Source organism: Gossypium hirsutum, chromosome A05 (genome assembly GCF_007990345.1).
Source record: "Gossypium hirsutum isolate 1008001.06 chromosome A05, Gossypium_hirsutum_v2.1, whole genome shotgun sequence".
Taxonomy (NCBI): domain Eukaryota; kingdom Viridiplantae; phylum Streptophyta; class Magnoliopsida; order Malvales; family Malvaceae; genus Gossypium; species Gossypium hirsutum.
Window position 1 is genome coordinate 2,762,857 of NC_053428.1, and position 23,001 is coordinate 2,785,857.

Here is a 23,001-nt window from a genome sequence, read left to right on the forward strand (position 1 = left end):
TTTCCTAGCCAGAATATCCCTCTATCGTAATTTAATAGCACAATAAATCACTACAATCAAATTCACAAAATATGAACAATAAATAGTAAAGAACACCAGAATTTTAACGAGGTTCGGCAAATCTTGCCTACGTCCTCGGGCACTACCAAATATATTTCACTCCAAAAATACAAGTGAAACTTTACAAATAGGGAGAGAGAACAATTGCCTTAAGTAGAGAATGGCAAGTGTGGGATGATGAGAATGAGCAATGGTTGGCCTATTTATAGTTGAGATTCAAGGGCCACCTTGCAAAGTCACTATTCACTTAGGGACCAAAAATTGCTATTTTCCCATGCCCAACACCAAATAAAATATTTGGTGCCCATAACTTTGACCTTTCCAAAGTATGGGTAGGTATGGGAAAGGTATGGGCAAGGTATGGGGTATGGGTATATTCTAATAAATGTTATACAATAATGTGGAGGAGAGTTGTGAGGTATCAAAGACGGCATCGACTTTGGTCTTTGGTCAATGTTTTATGTGACCATGGATTTCCAATCTGGAGGCTAGTTTTTCACTATAAAAAGAAGCTTGGATGCCAGTTAGTGTAAAGGAAAGAACAACATTATTTGGCATCAATTTTTAAAATCGATGGCTTCAAGATTTAAGCTTGTTTTTGCACTCTCTTTGTTGCTGCTTCTGTTAGGTATTCTCGTATTTTCTTTTCTCTTTTTTTTCATAGTATTTATTTCTACAATTAATTTCTCAATAGGTCAATATATTAACGTCATGTTCAAGATTTTAATTTTATGTAATATTTGTGTTTAATTCTTTTGTTGATATGACCTCTATCTAAAAATTTTATTAGATCCTGTCTCTTTTTGGCTTAATTTTAGGAACAAAATTTGATCAAGTGGAAAGAGTCAAAGAATAAAGACTTAACCATTTTAGAGTCAATGAACCTAACTCGTCTACTTTTCTACATACACCACACAAGTAAACGAAACAATATAATATTGTGAGGTCATTGGTCAATCATCAATGTGCCTTAAAGAAGGAAGATATTGTTGGGAAGAAACCGAACAACCGAGCGAAAGCACAACCGGTGTTCTTTCTCTCCTTATAACTCCTGTCAAAAATTATGGCAAGCACAATAGCACAAGATATGTTCTCTAGCAACCTTAATCAACGACAAATCAACTAATGCAACCACAACAAAAATAAATAGAGACACCGGTATTTTTACGTGGAAAACCCCTCTAAATTAAGGGTAAAAACCACGGGACTTTAGAGTCCGATAAAGAGCTCCACTATCATCAAATGTTCAACTACAAATCACAATATCAAGCCTACAACAAGCATTCAACTCCGACAAGGCTAACAACATGTAATCTTTAGCAAAAGAGAGAAAAATGAGAGAACATCACCAAAAACGTAGCTGCTGAAAAATGGGTATTTCCGACACTACAAGACTCGGATGAAAAATCCGAACGTACAAAGTCAAGAACACCTTATCGCCTAGCTGCTGTCCAAAAATCAGCTCAATCGAACCACGGATGAACCTTCGATCGAAGAGTTGATCACTGCTGCACTAAACTTGAAAAACTGAAATTTTCTTCTCTCTTTCTCTCTGTTTTAATTTGAGATTTTTTTTTTTGGCTCTACTAAAATTTCTGCCCAACACCCGTTAAAAATCCTAAAATGGCTTTTGACAAAACCAAAAGAGAAAGACAAAACATTATGGCAGAAACTATGGTTTCCCACATAGTGGGACCCATACCCAACAGATATTTTGGAGGTAGCTATTGGATTTCATAAACAATGGGCCGTCAATGGCTTCAAGATTCAAGCTTTTAGCCATCTTTTCTTCTTTTCATATTTGCTTAGACCATTGTATTTTCCAGGCTTTTAATCTCTGGTTTTGAGTAAAAAATCTCAGCTTTTCTGAGTACTCTGCTTGTGTTGTGTGCTTTCATTCTTTTCCCTCTTTCTTATAATAACAGATGGGATATATGTAAATTTTCAAAATGTCTGAATCGTTTCATTTATCAGATATCTCAAAAAGAATTATAATTATTTTATTATTTAAATTCGTATTAATATTTGTAGAATATCTGAATTTAAATCAAATATCAAAATTCAATTTCGATGGGCAGATTTTTGTAGGGGAAGCAAAGTTGGAGTTGATTATGGAATGGATGCTGATAATCTTCCATCCCCTGATCAAGTAGCACAATTGGTTCGAAATCACAACATTCAGTACCTTAGGATTTATAATTATAGACCCGAAGTGTTGCGGGCCTTTTCAAAGACCGGTATTGACCTTATGGTGGGGGTTCCTAATGCAGAGTTATCACAATTCCAGTCCCAACCATATGTAGATTCCTGGCTGAGGAATAGCATCCTCCCGTACTACCCAGCCACAAAGATCACCCACATTACTGTAGGTGTTGAAGTGACTAATAGCCCAGATAATGCCGCCAACTTGGTTGTGCCCGCCATGAGAAATGTAGTCTCAGCTTTGAAATCGGCCAACCTGCAAGGTAAAATCAAGGTTTCAACTCCACTCTCCTTTGGGGTTTTATCCAAATCCTACCCACCTTCCAAAGGGGCATTTAGCAGTAGCTATGAAAATGTCTTGAGATCTTTGTTGGACTTTCTAGAAGAGAACCAATCACCTTTTATGGTCAATTTATATCCTATTTACGCTATTGGAGCTTCTTCTTTGGATGCTGTTCTATTTAAGTCACCCTCTACGATTTTCGTAGATCCGAATACCCGCCTTAGTTACAAGAACATTTTTGATGCTCAGCTAGACGCTGTTTTTTACGCCATTGCCAATCTGAAATTCAAAACAACTAGGAGCAAATTTGATGCTCAGCCAGATACTGTTCATTTTACCTGGCCAATACGAATTCGAGAATAAACGACATTATTGTTACGGAAACCGGCTGGCCTACACATGGTTCTAGGCCACCACATGCTAGTACTCACAATGCCAAGACTTATGACTATAACGTAAGTCTTGACAGTGTCGACGACTACGCTAACATTGACTATGCCCAGACTTACAACACCAACTTAATTAGTCATGTTATGGGTGGCTCCGGTACGCCTGCTATGCCTCGTGCAAACCTAGATGTGTACATTTTCTCCTTGTTTAATGAGAACAAGAAGCGAGGACCGGAAATAGAGAGAAACTTTGGTTTATTTTATCCCGACATGAGGAGTGTATATAACCTGAACTTTCCTGGAAAAGGAACCGGAAAAAGCTGGTGCATTGCTTCTAGCCAGGCTTCAAATTCGGCTTTACAGAATGCGCTAGATTGGGCTTGTGGTCAAGGAAAAGCAGATTGTTCGGCAATTCAGCCTGGCCAGCGATGTTTTCAGCCAGATACCCTAGTTTCTCATGCCTCTTTTGCATTCAACAATTACTACCAGAAAAATGGGGCCACCGATGATGCATGCAGTTTTGGAGGAACTGGGATCAAAGTTTCTACGGACCCTAGTAAGTCCATTACTTTATGCAGAAATTTGGTCACAAAATTGAACTATTTCTCAAAGTCTAAAAAACTAATTTCCATGATCTTTTTTTCATTATTTGTGCAGGCTATGATAACTGCATCTATAACTGTAAGTACAAATTCTGAAACATGTTATTTACCATACCCTTCGTTTTATCGCCCTTTCTATTGTTATATTTCATCATTACATGCTTCCCTTAACTTGATCCCTGTCTTTCGATTCATACAAAAGAGGATACATCATGAAAATAAAGGAATGATTGTTGTAACCATCATGCAGGATTACCAAAACTGCAGCAAGTAGGACGACTGCCATTACTACAACTTTCTCGTTATGGACCGCGGCGTGTGCACGGATTGCTAGTTTCTTTGTATTTGGTTTTTTTAGTTTTAATGTCTTCGTTAAAACCAGGGCAATGTGAAACGTATGTGAAGGTAGCCTCTGGTTTTTGTTTTGTATTTGAGAGAGCTAATAAGGGCACTGAATAATGAGAATGCATGGTGTCCATTGCTCTCCTATCCTGTTTTATTCATGCAAGTTGAAGGCCAAGGGTTCATTTCTCAATCCAATATTCCTCATTTAAAACTCGGCAAATTCTTCAATAATGACCACCAACTTTGCAGTTGGCAGGCCAAGCAGACAGTATCAACTACCAGGTCATTGCTGATAGCTTTTTTGCACCTTGCAAGACCCTAGATGCGTGAACCAATGGTTCCATTTGTTGCATGTCTTAATGCTTTTTAGCAAATAAGATTAGACAAAAAGCTTCGAATTGATTTACCAAATCAACTAGAACAATTCATTGTAAAATTTAGACAAAGTACCTCACTCCACAATCTTGACAATACCATCCATCAAGCAAGCACAGAAACAAAGCAAAAGGATCACAAGCATTATCACTATTACAAACACCAAGCCTATTGTTTCTGGAAAAGGTTCCACACGACTTTAATACTAGTAATACTATTATTTAATTGCAGCCAACCATTACAAGAGGTGGTGGTAGATGCACTTTTGTATAGAAGAAGCCAGGAAGAATTGCAACAATTAAGGTTACACCAAAGTGATCAAAGACCCTGGTCTATGAGATAATCACCAAGCCTTTCCACAATCATGTTGCACTGACCTGGAGTCATTGGCTCGTCATAGATCCCAATGATCAAGGACAGGTTGGTCTTTTTAACAGTAACACCTCCGGGGCCCTGAAATTAAAAATGACAAAAGGCTCAGAATACAACCATGACATAAAACCAAAAATATGAAGGTGGCTGAAAAGTTATGCGGTAGCAACTATACGTCTCTCCTTCCTTTCCGAGTCTCTCTCAGGGTTCAAGGGCACAAGCTAAACAGCCGCATATAAAAATGTAACAGCAAAAGGCAATTGCAGACCAAATAGATATGCGACCACAATATCAAGTTACCTAGTTTTGAATGGCTAATCAACAATAGTATCACTTCACAATGTGCTCAGGTGTTCTGTGCTTGAAAATCTATTTGCAATATAGGTTTTTCCTTTTCTTTTTCTTTTTTTTTTATCTATCCAACTAAAAACTACACTTGGAACATGTAAGTAATCCATTTGCATTAAACAAAATGTAAGAAAAATATTTGTATTAAACAAAATGTAAGAATGCATGTGAGCATGAGATTTTTCAGTGTCATAAACAAAATAAAATTTGAAACAAAGGGACAGCATCACCTTTTTCCCTCGAATAACAGCTCCGGGTTCACCTTGGATCACCATGTATTTTGTGCCACCAAGGTACAATCCAGTCGGAGCAAGCGATCCAGGTTCAGAAAAGTCATTCATGATGCCAGTGATTTCTTCTGGCTTGAACTGAAATTAACATAGAACCAAAGAAACAATGATTGGCAGAAATTATGGTCATTTGCTAATTTCACTTTTATTGTCTTTAGCAGAAAATTTCACTCTTATTGTGTTTGTCATGATTATGGTCATTTGCAGAGATCCATTAACAAATCTTAATTCATTTTACTCAAATGATGATTAATACTTACAAAACTAACAAAACAGAAACAAACCCGGAAATCATAAGGAATTTTCGAATTTCCACGCATGAAAAAAGAACAATCTTTCAATATCCCCATAATAGATAAACTAATAAATCATATAAAAAAACGACAGTTTTATTTTCAGCAAAGAGTGAACAAAAATCAATCCTTAGAAGCAAATCAGATCAGCTTATAAATCATGCAAAAAGAGATATCGACCATTAAGAATCAGATCTCCTGGCTCAAAACTATCAAAAGGAAAGGATATGAGGAGAAGAGTTTAAAAAGTAGAAGAAAACAACCTGAGGGAAATTGGAGCTCTGGGCCCAAACGCTGCCGTCTTGGCCAATGATAGCGGCGGCAGAGAGATGGTTGCCCTCAATATCACACATCAAGTGATCATCTACATACGCTTGCCAGGACATCTTCTCTCAATTGTTTTACTTGTTAAGTTTTTTCCTTGTTTGATGAAGTTTTCTTCTCTGTTGTTCCTTTTAGAGGAAAACAAATGAAGGCCAAGAAAGTATTTGACTCAAGCTGAGCTAAGCCAGAGAGACACGGGGATATAGCGTTAAAACAACGAGATCTGCTACAGTGATTTTTAATTATTTTTTCAATTTCTTTCTTTCTCCAACTTTATGTCTTGAAATTGGCTGCTTTTGTTAACAAGTAATTCTTGAATACAGAAAATATTAACAATTTCAATTTTAAAAAGCGTTGATTATATATTATATATAACATTTATTACCTCCAACTAATTTTAGGTATTAAATCGTGAATATGAGTTATTGTAAAATCCAATATTATATAAGGACCTTTATTTTTAGAAAAAGAAAAAAAAATCTTTGGCATAATGGAATAAATTAACTAAAAAAGGGGAGAGACTTAATTCAACCATTGATAATTGGAAATTTTTTACCATTACCACCTATTAAATACCAAACTCTCGTCTTTGCTATAAAAAATACAACTTTAGTTTAAATTAATTTAGCTTCTCATTTTTTGCCCTCTTTTTTAAAAATAATTAGTTATTTCTTCTATTGGAAAAGCCAAAAGCAAGTGGAAACTTGAAAGAGTTGTGGCAAACAAAACAGCTAAGCTCCTTTATAATAAGGCAAAATTATTAAAGCAAAAAGAGAACCGGAAAAAATTATTTATCTTCCAATTTCAATTTGTATCTTTATTTTTCTCGAGAATAATTGAGTTTTGAATCACTTATTTTCTTTCTTGATTGAGTTTTTTTTATTATTATCCATGCGGATTACTGGGACTAATTTTATTGAATATTTTTTAAAATATTTATTTTTTTTGAAAATGTTAATATTTCCAGGGACAGATCTAGCGTCAGTGTCCGAGAGATAGATAGATCATAAGATTGGTTATATTTGGTTGAATTTAACGAGAGAGAGATTCATATTCCTCAGATCACACCCAATGTATGGCCCATGTAGTTATCAACTTGCTTTGCAATTCTTCTGGTTATGGGGTCCATTCATTTCTATTTCTGGAAAATGAAATCCAATTTATATTTATTTTTCATAAATTATACCGCACCACCCAACCCTTTTTCTTTTCTTTTTTTCCTTTGAATCAAATATAATATTGGTGATTTTACTACTGTTTTAGCATTTCCATATATTTTACACGTATAAAGTCGAGTTTTCAAAATGTAAAGCTCTAACGAAGAAGGAATAAAACTTGTAATCAGATTTATAATGATGTTTTGATTAAAATATATGCATGCGAAAGACCTAGAAAATAAATATTTAATGTATATTTTGTTGTTTTTTATTTATTTGGAAAAGTATATTCATATTAATAAATAAAGCCAAATTTCGAGCTAATTTAAAAAATTATTTTGCGTTTAGATTAATTTTAAAAAATTTAAATTTAAATTTATTTAAGCTCGAAATAATTTAAATTTTAAAATAACTCGATTCAAACTTTTTTGATGTTGTCTCTTTCCCACCTCCATATTTAAATACATAACTGAATTGGTACCACGAATTATGAAAATGATTAAAAAATTATTCCTTTTTTAAAAGATAATAAATATTAGGACAATAATATATATATTTACATTTTTATATAAAATTTATAAGAAAAATTAAACCTCGAATAAATCTAAAAAAAATGTCTTTTGATAATTAAATCCAAGACATTAAGCTTCCAAAACTATAATTTTATTATTTTAATCACATTCTCCTCCTCTTCATCATCATCATGGTCATATATTTTAAAAAAAATACTATTTACATAATTGTTTTCTGCATTTACATTTATTTCTACTTTGTTATTAAATATTAGTTGTTGCTCAGGTTTAATTTTTAGTGGTAAAGTTAAATTTAAATATTACATTTTATTTAATATATGTACTGTCTACCTTAAATATTTTTTCAAATTAAGTTTATATAAATTTTTATAATTAAAACTAACAGACTATTTGAATTGTGAACCCAAATAACATAATATTGATGCTGATTATAAAAATACAAAAAGTTTTCTTACATTATATTATGGGGTATGATACAATTTAAGAGAATAGTGCCTGACACAAGCATTATAGATAGCTCGAAAACTCTTTAATTTGAGACATAGGCTTCGAAATATGATTGAGAAACATTTGTTATTCTAAAAAAAATATTTTTTATATTAACTTCACCTTAGTAATAACATGTTGCAATTTTTTGTAACTTGAATTATAGGTGAAATTAATACAATCTATACTTCAAATGGTATATGGAAGAAGGAGATATTAATAAGGCAATTTTAAATTCTAAAAAAGTTAAGTTGATTGTAGAGAATTAAGTCTTGCAGGTAAGTCGCCAGCTGGAAATTAAGAATAGTTATTTACTGTTCTTTTATAAGCATACTTGCATGTTATGGAGCCTTGATGCTTTTATTTTTTTTATTTTAATAAGGATAATACATTTAAATATATTTTAAAAAACAAATAAATAATAAAAATTTTCCATTTTTATAAAATATAATTAAATAAATTTTCAAAACAGATTCAAGGATTGAGAAGTATACTATACAGATATAAAAATGATTAAAAAAATAGGCTGGAAATGTATTCTTACCCACCAATATATGTAATATCAGTTAACCCAATCCTGATATATAGGGAGTGAAAGGAAACTTATCATGATATTTTCTGAAGTGATCGAAATCCAGATATTCTCGGAAATTAGAATTCAAAACGTGGAACAGACTATAAAAATAAAGAGAAAAAAAAAAAAACATTGATATTGAGGTGGAAGAAATGGTGATCAAGGAACCTGAAATCTGATTCTCTCATGGGGGCATATTCTTTTTTTTCTTCCGAACAACATAGGGGAATATTCAGAAAAGGTCAAACGTTCTTTATATATATATATATAGTGGCATCAAATAGTGCCAACCAAAAGGAAAAAATAAAACCAAAAACAAAAACCCCGCAATCACTGATGGCTGATGGGGGATTATAAATACAAACAGAACCCAAGAACAAAAAATTAAGAAAACAAAACAAACGGATATGGTGAAGAAAACAACTCAAATCAACCCAAGTCCAAATGCCAATCAAACCATCTTACCAAACCGTATATAGTTTTTCAATGGAAGAAAACGCAAATTACTCGGAATCCAAGACTTAAAAAAGAAGAAACAAAAATATATGGGGGAATTAAGGCATTGAATATGAAAAGCTAGGTGGTCGACTACAGGCCCTGTTCTGCAAGATAATCGCCCAACCTCTCCACAACCATGTTGCATTGCCCCGGAGTCACTGGTTCTTCATATATCCCAAACACAAGTGCTTGTGCTGTTTTCTTAATAGTCACCCCTCCAGATCCCTGCCCACGTCATATATTACAACACACACAGTTTTTTGAGATTTTTTCTAGTATAATATATTAAAGCTAGCATGCATGTATGTATATATAATCACCTTTTTTCCACGAATGACAGCACCAGGCTCACCCTGAATGACCATAAACTTTGCGCCACCAAGGTGCAAGCCTGTAGGGGCAAGGTGACCTGGTTCGTCGAAATCTTTCATGATGTCAGTGATCTCCTTGGGCTGACACTGCAATCGAAACCAAAGGAAAACTTAAACCAGATAACGATGATGATGATCTAAGATGGGGAATAAATAATGAAAGAGGAGTGATCATGACCTTGGGAAAGTTAGAGCTCTGAGCCCAGATACTGCCATCATGACCAACGATAGCAGCGGCAGAAAGGTGATGACCAGTGCCATCGATGTCACACATCAAGTGCTCATCAACGTAGGTTTGCCACGACATGGTTAGGTATGTTAATAAGGTGGTTTTATTAGCAAGGGTGAAAGGGTATTGGGAAAGAGGAATATGGGAGGAAAGGGGGAGAAGGGTAATGGTGAATGGGGAAGGGAAGGGGGGGGGAGGGAGACGATAAATAAGGAAGTGAAGGTAGGGGGAAGGGCACTGAAAAAGCTGATGTGATGATTTCTCAACCGTCCATTTTGCTTATTTTCATTACTACCAGTCACGTCCGCCTTTATTTTAGCAACCCATATAAGCCCCCATAGACCCTTCCCAAGTCCCCCACACTTTTTCTTTTTTTTTTCCCTTTTTTTTTCCTTTTCTCTCTCACTCTTCACGTGTCTTATTGCCCACATTCTTTTCTTCTATTTTTACGTTTACGTTATTTGCACCATTTCTTAAGGGAAAATTTCATCAAAATTCACTAAATTATTATTAAATATATATTTTGACTATTAAATTTTACAAATTTTAAAATGGTTATTAAAGTATTTGAAATTTTTTATTTAAATAATTGAACTATTAAAGTTTTTATTTAAGTCATTAAGCTATTAATTTTTTTTTTAAAATCTAGCTAGCAAGCTCCAAGCATCAATTTGATAATTGATATGATGGATTAATACTCATCGATAAGTAGAAGAACATGTTTTTAAATCCAAGTCAATTTAACAATCAATATCAAAGATTGGAAAATAGAACTTTTTAGATTTTTGTTCGCAAATTCATGATATTGAAAATTATTTTATTGAAAAAAAATTGAATTGTATAATAAACTAAGAATGAAACTTTTTATTAGTGCGGTACAAATAGAGAATGTCATAAAATATCGATTTTTACAATTAATGTCATAAAATATCGATTTTTACAGTTCAATGACTTGAATAAGAGTTTTTAGAATAGTTCAATGACCATTTTATATCTTTTTGAAGTCAAATAATCAAAACTTAAGATTAGTAATAATTTAGTGAAATTCACCCTAATTTAAAAGATATAAATTAGTACATGAATGACAAATTAATCCTTTGCCTCGTACCTATCATATATGTAGATATACATATAAAAGTTTTAAAGTTTTGATGAATTTTAAAAAATTGTAAATATTCTAGGATGTAGTTTCTATAAGAAAACTGATTAAGTTTTTTCAAAGATATATTATATAAAAATATTTAAAAGCTTATATCCACACTAATTCGATAACTATTTTTTTTTAAAATTAAAGAATTACATCCGTCTCACATAATAATAGTTTGTTATTTGTATAAATAATAATAATAATAATACGATATTTCCTACCTTATGAGATTTAGATTTAATTATGTGTGAATTTTATTTAGATTTTAGTTCGTTATATTTTGTATAAAACTATATGTAATTATAGTGATTAAACATATATTATTTATGTTTGGTTTCAACTTATAAATTCCTTTAAAAATGATATATAATATGTTTTTGAAATAATTGTAAGTTTTAAAAAGACGTCGCGAAAAAAGAGAAGTTTTCAAAAAAAGTGATCCATCTTTAAAAGGTGTAGACCAAACTTGATTGGAATTTTGGCCTGTGAAAATGAAGTTAGAATTTTTCCTCGGCAAGTTTATAAAATACGAGCATGTTATGAGAGAATTATCCTATGATTGACTAAAAAGAATTTCACCTATTAAATAGAGTTTTTGTTTGGTATTTAAATCATATCCATTCAAATTTTGTATTTTTTATTTTTTTATTCATATTATATTTGTTGAGTGTTTGTTATATTATGTCATTAAGAATGATTCATTCATATATATATATATATATATAAGGTACGATCTACTAATATGACGTGTTAAAGGTAACTAGGTGTAATGTATGATGACATGTAACTCCCTTAAGACTACACGTATTTTAGATATTCTTCAAAAAAGATAAAACGATTCAAATAACGAGTAAACTCTTCAAATTGATAGCGGACGTATCATGCATTTTATATTATTTGTATAACAATATTGATAATAAAAAAACTAAAAATAAAACTAAATATGATATTTATAAACAAAATGGGGTCTCACAATTTATATGGAGAATCAAAACATAAAAGATCTACCCTTGCTTCTTCCACTGGAGTACTTGTCAAGGTAAAATGACAAAAATGTTCTTTGAGTTTTGTTTGATTCCATTTTAGAAGTTTTGATTTTGTTGCGTAGGTTTTTTTTTTTTATGTGTTTGAATAATTCATGAAGCACGAAAGGGGTTTTCTGCATTGATTGTTTTCGACTTTGAATCAAAGGAAATGTTTTTTTTTAATTCTTAAATGTTGTGCTTGTCGATCTTTCTTTTTGTTTTATTTATGATTTTCACTACTGTAATTATTTTTATTTATAAATTGCAGTTCATGAATGCATATATTTATTTTATATTAAATTAATATAAATGTTTATGTATATAATATAATAATATAAAATAGTACTAATTCGATAATGTTATTAATAATTTATAAAAATTGAGTCGAATTAAAATTTCATATATAAAATTATATAAAATTAAAATTTATAATTTTGATAATTACCCCATTTGGAGTCCTTAGTTTCCTTTTGCTCGGGCTTAATGTTTAATTTCTATAGAATGAAATGATCAATTGAAAAAAAATAAAATAAAATCTAGCCATGCTTGGATATTACAAATTATACCTAGAACTAATTAGATTAAAGCCCAAAGGAAAGCAAGGTCCAAAAGCCCAAAAAATAGAAAAACTTAGTTGTTACTATGTCCAAAGAGCCCAAAAGTAAGTTGTTTCTTGTTTGTTACCACAACTGGCCTGTTAGGCAGACATAATTTAAGCATATAAACCCTAGAGATAAAAGCCCTGAAACCCTTTTTACTCTCAACTCTGTTGCTAGTTAGACTAAAATCTGATGCCTCTCAGGTCACCATTCCACGAGTATGAGCCTAAGCTCCAACACCACATATTATTTCATACATAAAAGCCGCTTTTAGTAACTCAGAACAAATTATATGAAATTATGATTTTTTTCTTTTAATTTTTAGTATTTTTAATTGAATTTAAATTTTGTTAGGAGGAAAAAGCTGAAAATCTAATTTTTCATTTTGTTATTAAAAAAAAATAAAAATAACGTGAAATTATAATTTCATACAATTCTTTCTCTTAATAATTTAGGATTCTAAATAACCAACCGAAAAATCAAGGACATATGACAATCGACTGTCAATAAAAGCGAACAGAATTGACTATTTTCGATGCATTATAGTTTTCTATTTGACTATTCCTATGGTAAAATAATGAAAGCTTGACCTCGTTAAGCACCTAATCGAAGCAATTATGATTTGTAATTTCGACACTTTCTTTCACTTTTTGCCATGATTTTTTTTCTTAAAGTAACACAAGTCATTCATAAACAGTTTTTTTTTCCCCTATTTTCTTCACTTTGTATGCCCTACATGTTTACAAGATTAAGACCTCAACATTCGTTGAACCAAATCATGATTATAACAGCCCGGCATGGAGAGTTCTTAAGAGAGAATTCCCCTCATCTTTGTTTTTAATAAAAAAGCAGCATAATTTATGTTTTGCCTTAACAATAAAATAAAAACAGAGAACCAACCCATAAGATCATGATTATCAGAATAATTGACTGCGGTAGGTCCAATATTTAAAGGGGGACCCTTCTCTTTGTTGCACGAAATCAGACTATAAGATACTACCCAAGTCACCACTTGCCTGTCTGCCAACTCCTTGTTTTGCTTCATAGCTGGTATCATCATGTTAATAATGCTCTACCATTGCTTTTCTCTCGTCGGGTTGCGATTTTTATGGACCGTAGAGAACGACCAAACACGACGACCGGAGAAGAGAGGCATAGACCCATAATACAGATCAAATTAAAACAACTTTTGAACAAGATTTCCTGCTTTCTCTCTCCAATCTTCCTATGGGTCCAGACAGCTAATTGGTTTAACAAAATAAAAATATAAAAGAAAATTTGGGAAGACAAAGTATATTTTCTTGATGTGAAGCTTGACAACGTTAAAAAAAAAAAACCCATTCATGTTGCACACATGTAATGTCCTATATCTTCTTCAATACTTTGCATAATTTAATCAACAGTTGACAATTTTTTTCACTCTCTGCAGTATTTTCTAATGTGTTCGTTTTACTTCTATAGATTAAAGATGCGACGAATGATCTGAGACCTATTAGTACAAAAATTATTAATTTATTGATGACTTTTCTTAATGTGTATCTACTGGATCAGATACAAACCGACCCTTATACTTATGAGGTAAAATTCTTGTATAATTTGACAGTTGATAAAACTTGAACAGATTGAAAACAAATAATCAAGAATAAAATAACTGGTGCATTGATGATAACATGAAAAGTTAACTGATAGAAGTTATTTTTCTTTGAGTTAGATATAGATAGTACTAGTCCAAGTATTAATCTATTTTCTCGAGAAAAAGGGAAGGGAAAGTGGTAGAAGAAACAGTGAAAGTAACGACATAGGTAGAGGCAACTGGGCCATGGATAATAATCCTTTCATTAATTCTCCAGTCTACTATTTTCGTTCAAGTTATGAAAAGATATATCCCCTTTAATTTGGTCCCTCATCAAACGAGCAATATTCCACACAAAACTCCCAAGTAATAACCAATCCTATCGTGCCATGTCATCTTGCTACGCATGCATGACACCCACGTGACCCACCATTTCCCTCTATATATCAAGTCTCGACCCAATTTCTACGATATGAATCTCACCCATTTTCAACTAGACTCTTGAAACATGGATAAATAAGGAAAAATGCAAAATGCAAAAAATAAAAAAAGGTTATCATTTCTAAATTAAATTGAGGATGGACCAATATGAAAGCATATAGTAGCGTAGTAACGAAACAAAGATGATTGGGGGGGGGGGTTAAAAGAGTTAATAAAGAAGCAATGGGGATTGGGGGGATGCTCATGCTAGGCCTTCACGCTTGCCTCCCACATACACTGTAATGGAACAAATAGTTGGGTGTCGGTCTTGGATTATGGAAGAAAAAAAAAATTAAAGGCAAAAACAAAAGGGATAAGGTTTGAAAAAGAAGCAAAAAGGACAGGTGAAATTATGGGTAAATAATCATGTTGGGATTACCAAAAGATTGGGGTTACATGAAAGGTGGGAAAAAAACAAAAGGGTAAAAGTGAAGATTGCATGGCATTTGATCCAAGACTTTGGGTCATTATATTTTGGTGTTTTTGTGGTTGAAATTTTCATATAAAAAACAATACCAGCGAAAGCTTAATGTATATTATATTATTTTGTCACAAAGTTCATCGTAATTAACTCATTTTGATAATAATTAGAATATCGTCATTTTACCATTTAAATTATATTATTTTGAAAATATTTTTATATCTTTTATATTAAAAATAAAAAATATACAAATTTAAACATAAAATATTATGATTTTGAAGATTTTTATAACTTATCATTTTAACAAAAACCTCATTTATTATTTTTTGTAAATTTATTTTATTTCAATCATACCATGATTCTTAATAAATAAAGTTGGATTAGATAGCGTTGTTTGTTTTAATAAAATTCAACAATACATTATCATCCTAAATCTAATCAATGGATCAAAAGTCGTAATGATAAATCATTCAAAATTAATTTTCTTAATATACTTTTACGAATGTTAATAGTTTTCGAGACAGCATTGGGTGAATTTGAGTCACACGTCACAGCTCAGAGCGAAGTGAAAATTTATTATTTTAAAAAAATTATCTAATTTTTCTACGATCATTTCCATTGATTTCTTAAAAGAAAAAAAGATTAGTGGCTATGATTGAAACAGATCAAATATCAGAATCTGTTGTTTTCTGTTCGTCGTTTATTAACCTTTCCTTAATCAACGTGAATTTTTTTTTTTTGGAGTATGGGTTCGGTGCATCAACAGCTAGAAAATATAACAATATATGAAACAAATGGTTTGACTTATATAAATGTTTTTAGTTTATTAGGTGTCTAAATTGCAACTAAAATGTTTTCTCTCTTCTTCTTTTTTTACAGCTATTTTTTAATAGCTTATCCACTAAGAAATCCTTGAAAAATATAAATAAAAATATGAAAAAAAGACAAAACAAGTTGAAAATTATAGATAAAATAAAAATCTGTTAGCGCCGTCATAAGAAAACGGCGAGGATGGAAATAAGGAGACGGGCGCGAATACCACGTCAACAATCCGTGAGATGCTGATAGTATTTGGAAGGAATGGAAAAGAAAATTCCGTGAGTGAGGGTCAGATCACCAACACACACACCAAATCAAAAGTCCAGCTAGGCAGAGCCTTCCAATTTTGCCAGCCTTAACCCAGCTGTGATGGGCCCTTATTTTTTTCTCCTCGATATTAAAACTCCCTTTCTCCTCAATTTATCATCTCTTTCTTTTCTTGGTTATCATTTAATTTTGCCAACTGGTGCTTCAAAAACATTCGTAAAAGTTAATTTCAAGAATTTAATGTACTGGAAATTCAACATTAGTCTCTTATCAATACTCATTAATGATTTTTTAATTGAATTATTGATGATATAAATAAAATAAAATATTATTTTTAATGACTATTAGAATAATAAAATATATTAAATTTATTTTGATATTGATCAACATACATTTATTTAAAAATAAAATTTTTATAAATTTTATAAAAGAATATCAATCATACATCCTTGCTTTGCCCACTTCGGGATTAGTTGCAACAATTTAATTCACGTAATTCATAATGGTGAAACATAATTATTTCTTTATTGGTTTCCTTTTGTGTATAAAAGTACCAATAAACTTCCTAATTCGCGGGTCAAATCACAGTCCAAATCGTCGAGAAAATCAACCAAATTCCTTTTATCGCTTTTTTTTCCCGCGAGAACAAACAAACTAAAGCCGACAAATACAAAGCCACAAAAACCACCAAACATGCTACAATGTCTATAACAAAACACTGAAAGTTGCTAAAGAGACAGACAAGAGGAAGGGAAAAACATTAGAGGAGGTTTTGCTGTAGAGCCGACTTCCAGACTTTTCACAGTTCAGCCCCTAAGCTTAGATGTTTACGAAGCTCTTCACTGTCTACGGCGTTCATTTCGAGCTACCTTTGTTCTTTTAAACCAAAGTCCCACCCAAAATTCTCTTCAATCACTTGTTTTGTACGATGGATCCATGCCCATTTGTTCGTTTAATCGTCGAATCATTGGCTTTGAAACTCCCACAAGCCACCAAACCAGCCGGTTCCGGCGTTTACCCCACGACAACGCCGTGTTTTTGCAAATTGAGACTCAAAAACTTCCCCTCTCAAACAGCTTTGTTGCCTCTCAGCAACAGCTCCGGTGATTCCCCTCCTGAATCCTCTACTTCGGCCGCCGGTTTCCACCTCGATGCTCTGACTCTCCGGCGTTTATCCGGCAAGCCTGTCGCGCTACGTATCGAAGTCTACACTGGGCGGATGGGCCACACGTGCGGCGTCAGCAGTGGGAAGCTGGTGGGTCGGGTTCAGGTCACCCTGGACTTGGGTGTGTCACAAGCCAGGCCTTCCGTGTTCCAAAATGGGTGGATGAAACTGGGTAACGAACCGGAAAAGCCAACCGCTAAGCTCCACTTAACGGTCAAGTCTGAACCAGATCCCCGGTTCGTTTTCCAATTCGGCGGTGAACCGGAATGTAGCCCCGTCGTGTTTCAAATTCAAGGCAACATTAGACAACCCGTCTTCAGCTGCAAATTTAGCGCCGATCGTTCAAGATCTCGGTAACTTCTTCCGTTTCCTTTTTCATTTTCAATACGGTTCATTTCAGTGAGCTTCACACTTCCATTGCCATGGATTTGGGTTTCCGTTACTGTTAGCCATCTGTGATTGTCGCTTCTGCTTTAGTAATTGTAGCAATAATTTGCACGAACATGTCCAAGTTACCCAACACCACTAGTTTACAACACCTTATCTAATTTTCCTTGTTTTTTTGGGGGGTCTTTAAAGATTTAACATGAAAATTAATAGATCAACGCCAAATTGTTGATGGAAAAGTCTGTCTTTTTCCATCTGAGTACAGGTTGGCTCTGGCATTATCCCTTTTTGAAATATTGGCTTTAATTGAAACTTTAATGAATGGAATTTCATGGAAATGAAAAGAACCTTAGATTAGTTGACCTGACCTGACCTGACCTTTAGCATTCAAAAAAAAAGGTACAGAATCTGATAAGGTTTTGCTTTGGTATGAATATCACAGCCAAAATGGCCAAATTACATGTTTGATCTCTCCTTTGTCACTGCTTGTTTCTTTATGACAGCATTTCTGGGCTAATTTACATGTTCAACTATTAATGCAGTTATCATATTCCCTTGAAGAACCCTGTGTCAACTTTCAATTTTATTAGAAAACTATCTGCCTGAGAATAAAATCTCTTTTTAATGATACTTGAAAGTAAAATAATAGTGTACTAGTTGATGTCAAACGGACAATTCCCTTCCATATCTCCCTAACTGTCACCTTTGATTCTCTCCCATGTGCTCAAATATTTGATTGGCAGTTTTCATTTTCCCATTTGATGGAATCATGTTTAGTTTAATTAGATTTTCTTTTTCAAATTTAATTTTTTATACGATTGTTTGACCAGATCCCTACCGCCGGATTTTAGCAACAAGAATAGAGGATGGATGAGAACATTTTCAGGTGAAAAGGAAAGGCAAGGAAGGGAGAGGAAGGGGTGGATGATAATGATACATGATCTATCAGGCTCTCCTGTTGCAGCTGCTTCAATGATCACTCCATTTGTACCCTCCCCGGGGTCGGACCGTGTTTCCAGATCGAACCCTGGTGCATGGCTAATTCTCCGCCCAAACGGCTTCTCCGTCAGCAGCTGGAAACCATGGGGTCGTCTGGAGGCATGGCGTGAACGAGGTCCTATCGATGGCTTAGGCTACAAGTTTGAACTCGTCACTGAAAATGGCCCTAACAACGGAATCCCAATTGCTGAAGCTACAATGAATATCAAAAAGGGTGGCCAATTTTGTATAGATAGGAGAGTATCAAGAGACCCCTCAGCATTGAGTTCAAGGTCACCGGTTAAAGGATTTGTGATGGGCGCCACTGTCGAAGGCGAAGGAAAAGTTAGCAAACCAGTGGTACAAGTTGGGATGCAACATGTGACATGTATGGCTGATGCTGCACTGTTTATCGCACTATCAGCTGCCATTGATCTTAGCATGGATGCTTGCCAACTTTTCTCACGTAAACTCAGGAAGGAGCTTTGCCATGATCATGAACATGATTCTTTCTCTTAAAAAACCCCTAATTCACTGCAAATTTCCCTTCTTTTCAGTCCTTAATTATTTACTTTTTTCCCCTTATATATATTTTTTTATTCAAAGCTTTTTCTTTTGTATGAGGGTGTGCCTGTTGATCATCTGAGTTTTTAATCTTTTGTTTGAGTGTGTGTGTGTGTGTATGTTTTTTCAACACAAAATACAGGGAACATTTCTTTGATTTGTTGTTGGTTTCATACCTTACAGACCTGAAATTGTATAGAAAAAAAAGAATTCAATTGTTTCATTGTTTTGTTCATGCTTTTTACCTTTTCATTCCTTACTTCCATCAAACAGCTTTTATCTTTATGAACTATTGAATCTACTTTATGGCTAATTCAAGTTTCTATTTTGTACTTTAAGCCTTTGATAAGAGCTTGGAATTTGAATAGAAAAGGGAAAATAGTTTCGAGAGAGAAAAGAAGAATTAGAGAGAAGAAATTATTAGAAGAGAATTTGCTTCAATATTTTTCATAACTGAATTTCCATACACCCTGCACCCTTAAAGAAAGGCAAATGACCAAAAAACAACGTGGCAATTCAGATATAGCCAAACGCACTGTTCAACTAAACACTACGCCCCGTTTTACAGATGAACAAAACATCTCCGTTTTTTATTTAAACATTAACCACTAATAACTAACTTTTTTTTTACTAATTATTTCAAGCTCATAACAATTGCTGCCAACTTGAAAAGATCCTTGTCCTCAAGGATGAAACTGAGGAAATCTGGTCTGCAAACTGTTAAGGGACTCCCAAGTTGCATCTTTAGGGAAAGAGTCTACCCATTCCACTAACACCTCCGTAATAGCTTGAGTTCCTTTCTTCACAATTCTTCTATCCACAATTCTCACCGGTTCCTTCTGTAATGCATCATGGATATCCACCATTGGTAAGGAAGCTTGAGCAGGCGTCGATCCTATGTGTTTATTTAACTGGGAAACATGAAAAGTGGGATGTATACGAGACCCTGGAGGTAGTTGAAGAGTGTATATTACTGCCCCTACACTTTTGATCACAGGGAAAGGGCCATAATACTTAGGAGATAGTTTTTGATTAAGAATCTTTCTGACCGTCTGCTGCCTATAAGGTTGCAGTCGCAAATACACTAAATCACCCAGTTGGAAACTTCTTTCTGATCGGTGCTTATCAGCAAACTATTTCATAAGGTTTTTAGCCCTTTTCAAATGGAACTGCAATAGTTTCCTTGCTGCCTCTCGAGCCTGCAAACTTCTGTCTACCACTGCAACCAAGGAAGCTCCAGCCAAGTAGGGCATGTGTTGAGGTGGAATTTTCCCATACAAGGCTTCATATGGGGTAAGTTGAATCGAAGAATGGAAAGACGAATTGTACCACCACTCAGCTAGGGGTAACCAATTGAACCATTTTGAAGGTGTTTTGCTAGTCATACACCTTAAATAATTCTCCAAACATCGATTCAATACTTCCGTTTGCTCGTCTGTTTGGGGTTGATACGCGGTGGATAATAGAAGTTTGGTGCAGCTTGTCGAAACAACTCTTGCCAGAAATTGCTGAGAAAGATCCTATCTCTGTCCGATATAATTGCATCGGGCATACCATGGAGCTTGTACACATGGTTCAAAAACTTTTGTGCCACATCTTTAGCAGTGAATGGATGAGAAAGAGCCAGAAAATGACCATATTTGGTCAAATGATCCACCACCACGAGTATAGAGTTTTTCCTGTTGAAAAGTGGTAACCCCTCTATGAAGTCCAAACTAATCACTGACCAAGCTCTCTCAGGAATAGGTAAGGGCTGAAGAAGTCCTGGAGATGCAACAGTCTCACCTTTGCATTTCTGATAGATTACACACTCTCGTATCCATTTTTTAACATCAGTGGTGAGGCCTTTCCAATATAACAAGCTAGACATCCTTTTCTTAGTAGCATGCACGCCTGAATGTCCCCCATTGCACTCGCATAGAAATGATGAAACAGTTCCTGTCTCAATTGCAATATTTTACCCACCACAATCTTCCCTTTTCTTCTCAAGAACCGATCATCCCATGAATATTTCGGGTTTTGATTTTGCTGCTGTTGAATAGTTTGTATGATGTGGTACAACTTATCATCTGTTGTATATGACTGTTGCACTTGCTCCAACAGACCCGAAATGGATGAACTAACTGAAACTTGAAAACATTGGCACTGCTCCAGTTAGGGTTGACGAGAAAGAGCATCAGCCACCCTATTGTTGATGCCTTTTCGATACAAGACTTCAAAATCATACCCGAGCATTTTAGCTACCCGTCGCTGCTGGAACGGAGTAATAGCCATCTGATCGGATAAGAATCTCAAACTCTGGTGGTCAGTGCGAATTTTGAAATGTCGCCCTACCAAATACGTATGCCACTTGTGAACAGCTAGTAAAACCGCAAGCATCTCCTTCTCATAAATTGATAAGGCTTGATGCCGTATCCCCAAAGCTTTGCTAAAGAAGGCCACTGGCCTCCCTTGCTGTTGCAACACTGCTCCAATCCCTATTCCACTTGCATTTGTATCAACAGTAAACTCGAGTTGAAAGTTAGGCAATACCAGGACAGGTGCTGCACATAGAGCTTCTTTTAATACTTGAAAGGCCCTTGAAGTTTGATCTGACCAACTCCATCCATTTTTCTTCAACAATTCAGTGAGAGGTTTGGTCATCACCCTATAATCCTTAATAAACCTTCTGTAATATCCAGAAAGGCCGAGAAAACTTCTTAACTCCTTCACTGAACTAGGAACCGGCCAAGAAAAGATACATTCGATTTTTGATTTGTCCATAGAAACCATACCAGCATGCAACACATGCCCCAAATATTCGATTTGAGAAGTGCCAAAATAGCATTTAGTTTTTTTAGCAAACAATTGTTGTTTCCTTAAGATGAGAAAGACCTCCTGCAAATGCTCTAAATGCTCAGACCACAACTTCGAATACACGAGGTTGTCATCAAAGAACACTAGGACAAACTTCCTCAACAAGGGCTTAAAAACCGAATTCATCAGCGCTTGAAAACTAGAGGGGGCATTAGTGAAGCCAAAGGGCATTACGAGAAACTCGTAGTGCCCTTCATGCGTTCGAAACGCTGTCTTATGCACATCGGGTTCCCACATCCAAATTTGATGATATCCGGACTTCAAATCCAGCTTAGAAAATACTCTAGCTTCACCGAGTTCGTCCAACAACTCTTCAATTATAGGAATGGGAAACTTATCCTTAATCGTGTGCTGGTTTAATTGCCTGTAATCAACACACAACCTCCAGCTGCCATCTCTCTTCTTGACCATTACTATTGGAGAGGCAAACGAGCTATTGCTATCTCGAATTATCCCAGCTTGAAGCATTTCCCGAATCAACTTCTCCATCTCATTCTTTTTAATAGCTGGATATCTATACGGTTGCATTTTAATGACCACTCCTTCATTCTTCAAAGGGATTTTATGGTCATGTAACCTATATGGAGGTAAGCCTTTTAGAACTTGAAAAATATCATCAAAATTTGCCAGTAACAGCTGCAACTGTTCCTTCGAATCACTTACGTCCAAAGCCAAAAGTGTCACTTGCTCTGGTGAACTCATGACTACTGTATAGGGTCCCAAAGCTTGTCCCACAGCCACAAAACATTTTGAATCCGAACCACCATTCTCCCCTGCTAATGAACCAGGCATAATACCATAGATGACACAAGGTTGGCCCTTAACCATAAATTGCATGGTCAAAGAGCTAAAATTCCAAACAATATCACACAATGCCAGCAGCCACTGAACCCCCAATACTATATCACACCCTTTCAAGGGCAAGACCTTCAAGTCGGTTTCGAAATGGTAGCCTTGAACTTTCCATGAAACTCCCTTACATATTCGAA

General features: G+C 34.4%; 5 protein-coding genes across 5 annotated transcripts; 2 read left to right on the forward strand and 3 right to left on the reverse strand.

Annotated features, from left to right (window-relative positions):
• Nucleotides 1-550: 550 nt before the first annotated feature.
• LOC107958720 (glucan endo-1,3-beta-glucosidase 13-like) lies at nucleotides 551-4,071 on the forward strand. Its single transcript, XM_041112848.1, has 5 exons — nucleotides 551-688; nucleotides 2,139-2,845; nucleotides 2,914-3,490; nucleotides 3,592-3,615; nucleotides 3,787-4,071. Coding segments are annotated over exons 1-5 (1,365 nt in total). The 5' UTR covers nucleotides 551-633; the 3' UTR covers nucleotides 3,789-4,071.
• Nucleotides 4,072-4,283: 212 nt separating this feature from the next.
• On the reverse strand, nucleotides 4,284-6,224 carry LOC107958721 (profilin-1). Its single transcript, XM_016894560.2, has 3 exons — nucleotides 5,823-6,224; nucleotides 5,207-5,344; nucleotides 4,284-4,709 (listed from the first exon to the last, which is right to left on the reverse strand). Exons 1-3 carry the CDS (start codon nucleotides 5,943-5,945, stop codon nucleotides 4,575-4,577), a joined length of 396 nt encoding a protein of 131 aa, XP_016750049.1. The 5' UTR covers nucleotides 5,946-6,224; the 3' UTR covers nucleotides 4,284-4,574.
• A 2,640-nt stretch (nucleotides 6,225-8,864) lies between these two features.
• Nucleotides 8,865-10,013, reverse strand: LOC107958722 (profilin-2). The gene is made up of 3 exons (XM_016894561.2): nucleotides 9,681-10,013; nucleotides 9,452-9,589; nucleotides 8,865-9,356 (listed from the first exon to the last, which is right to left on the reverse strand). The coding sequence occupies exons 1-3, from the start codon at nucleotides 9,807-9,809 to the stop codon at nucleotides 9,222-9,224; spliced, it is 402 nt and encodes a 133-aa protein (XP_016750050.1). The 5' UTR covers nucleotides 9,810-10,013; the 3' UTR covers nucleotides 8,865-9,221.
• Nucleotides 10,014-16,641: 6,628 nt separating this feature from the next.
• On the forward strand, nucleotides 16,642-19,379 carry LOC107958723 (uncharacterized). The gene is made up of 2 exons (XM_016894562.2): nucleotides 16,642-17,580; nucleotides 18,445-19,379. Exons 1-2 carry the CDS (start codon nucleotides 16,991-16,993, stop codon nucleotides 19,109-19,111), a joined length of 1,257 nt encoding a protein of 418 aa, XP_016750051.1. The 5' UTR covers nucleotides 16,642-16,990; the 3' UTR covers nucleotides 19,112-19,379.
• Nucleotides 19,380-19,839: 460 nt separating this feature from the next.
• Nucleotides 19,840-20,541, reverse strand: LOC121229181 (uncharacterized). The gene is made up of 2 exons (XM_041112643.1): nucleotides 20,327-20,541; nucleotides 19,840-20,215 (listed from the first exon to the last, which is right to left on the reverse strand). Exons 1-2 carry the CDS (start codon nucleotides 20,539-20,541, stop codon nucleotides 19,840-19,842), a joined length of 591 nt encoding a protein of 196 aa, XP_040968577.1.
• Between the last annotated feature and the right edge of the window lie 2,460 nt (nucleotides 20,542-23,001).

Bases quoted from the DNA above. Each gene is read 5' to 3' on its own strand.
- LOC107958720 (XM_041112848.1), top strand. From the start codon at position 634: ATGGCTTCAAGATTTAAGCTTGTTTTTGCACTCTCTTTGTTGCTGCTT. The intron at 689-2,138 runs GTATTCTCGTAT...TTCGATGGGCAG, and splicing joins TTTGTTGCTGCTTCTGTTAG to ATTTTTGTAGGGGAAGCAAA. The intron at 2,846-2,913 runs AGCAAATTTGAT...AGAATAAACGAC, and splicing joins TGAAATTCAAAACAACTAGG to ATTATTGTTACGGAAACCGG.
- LOC107958721 (XM_016894560.2), bottom strand. From the start codon at position 5,945: ATGTCCTGGCAAGCGTATGTAGATGATCACTTGATGTGTGATATTGAG. The intron at 5,345-5,822 runs GTTGTTTTCTTC...TGTTAATTTCAG, and splicing joins AGAGCTCCAATTTCCCTCAG to TTCAAGCCAGAAGAAATCAC. The intron at 4,710-5,206 runs GTGATGCTGTCC...TTTTAATTTCAG, and splicing joins CTGTTATTCGAGGGAAAAAG to GGCCCCGGAGGTGTTACTGT.
- LOC107958723 (XM_016894562.2), top strand. From the start codon at position 16,991: ATGGATCCATGCCCATTTGTTCGTTTAATCGTCGAATCATTGGCTTTG. The intron at 17,581-18,444 runs GTAACTTCTTCC...TTGTTTGACCAG, and splicing joins GCCGATCGTTCAAGATCTCG to ATCCCTACCGCCGGATTTTA.
- LOC107958722 (XM_016894561.2), bottom strand. From the start codon at position 9,809: ATGTCGTGGCAAACCTACGTTGATGAGCACTTGATGTGTGACATCGAT. The intron at 9,590-9,680 runs GTCATGATCACT...TTTCGATTGCAG, and splicing joins AGAGCTCTAACTTTCCCAAG to TGTCAGCCCAAGGAGATCAC. The intron at 9,357-9,451 runs GTGATTATATAT...TGACGTGGGCAG, and splicing joins CTGTCATTCGTGGAAAAAAG to GGATCTGGAGGGGTGACTAT.
- LOC121229181 (XM_041112643.1), bottom strand. From the start codon at position 20,541: ATGACTAGCAAAACACCTTCAAAATGGTTCAATTGGTTACCCCTAGCT. The intron at 20,216-20,326 runs GTTCCATTTGAA...GCAACCTTATAG, and splicing joins GCAGCAAGGAAACTATTGCA to GCAGCAGACGGTCAGAAAGA.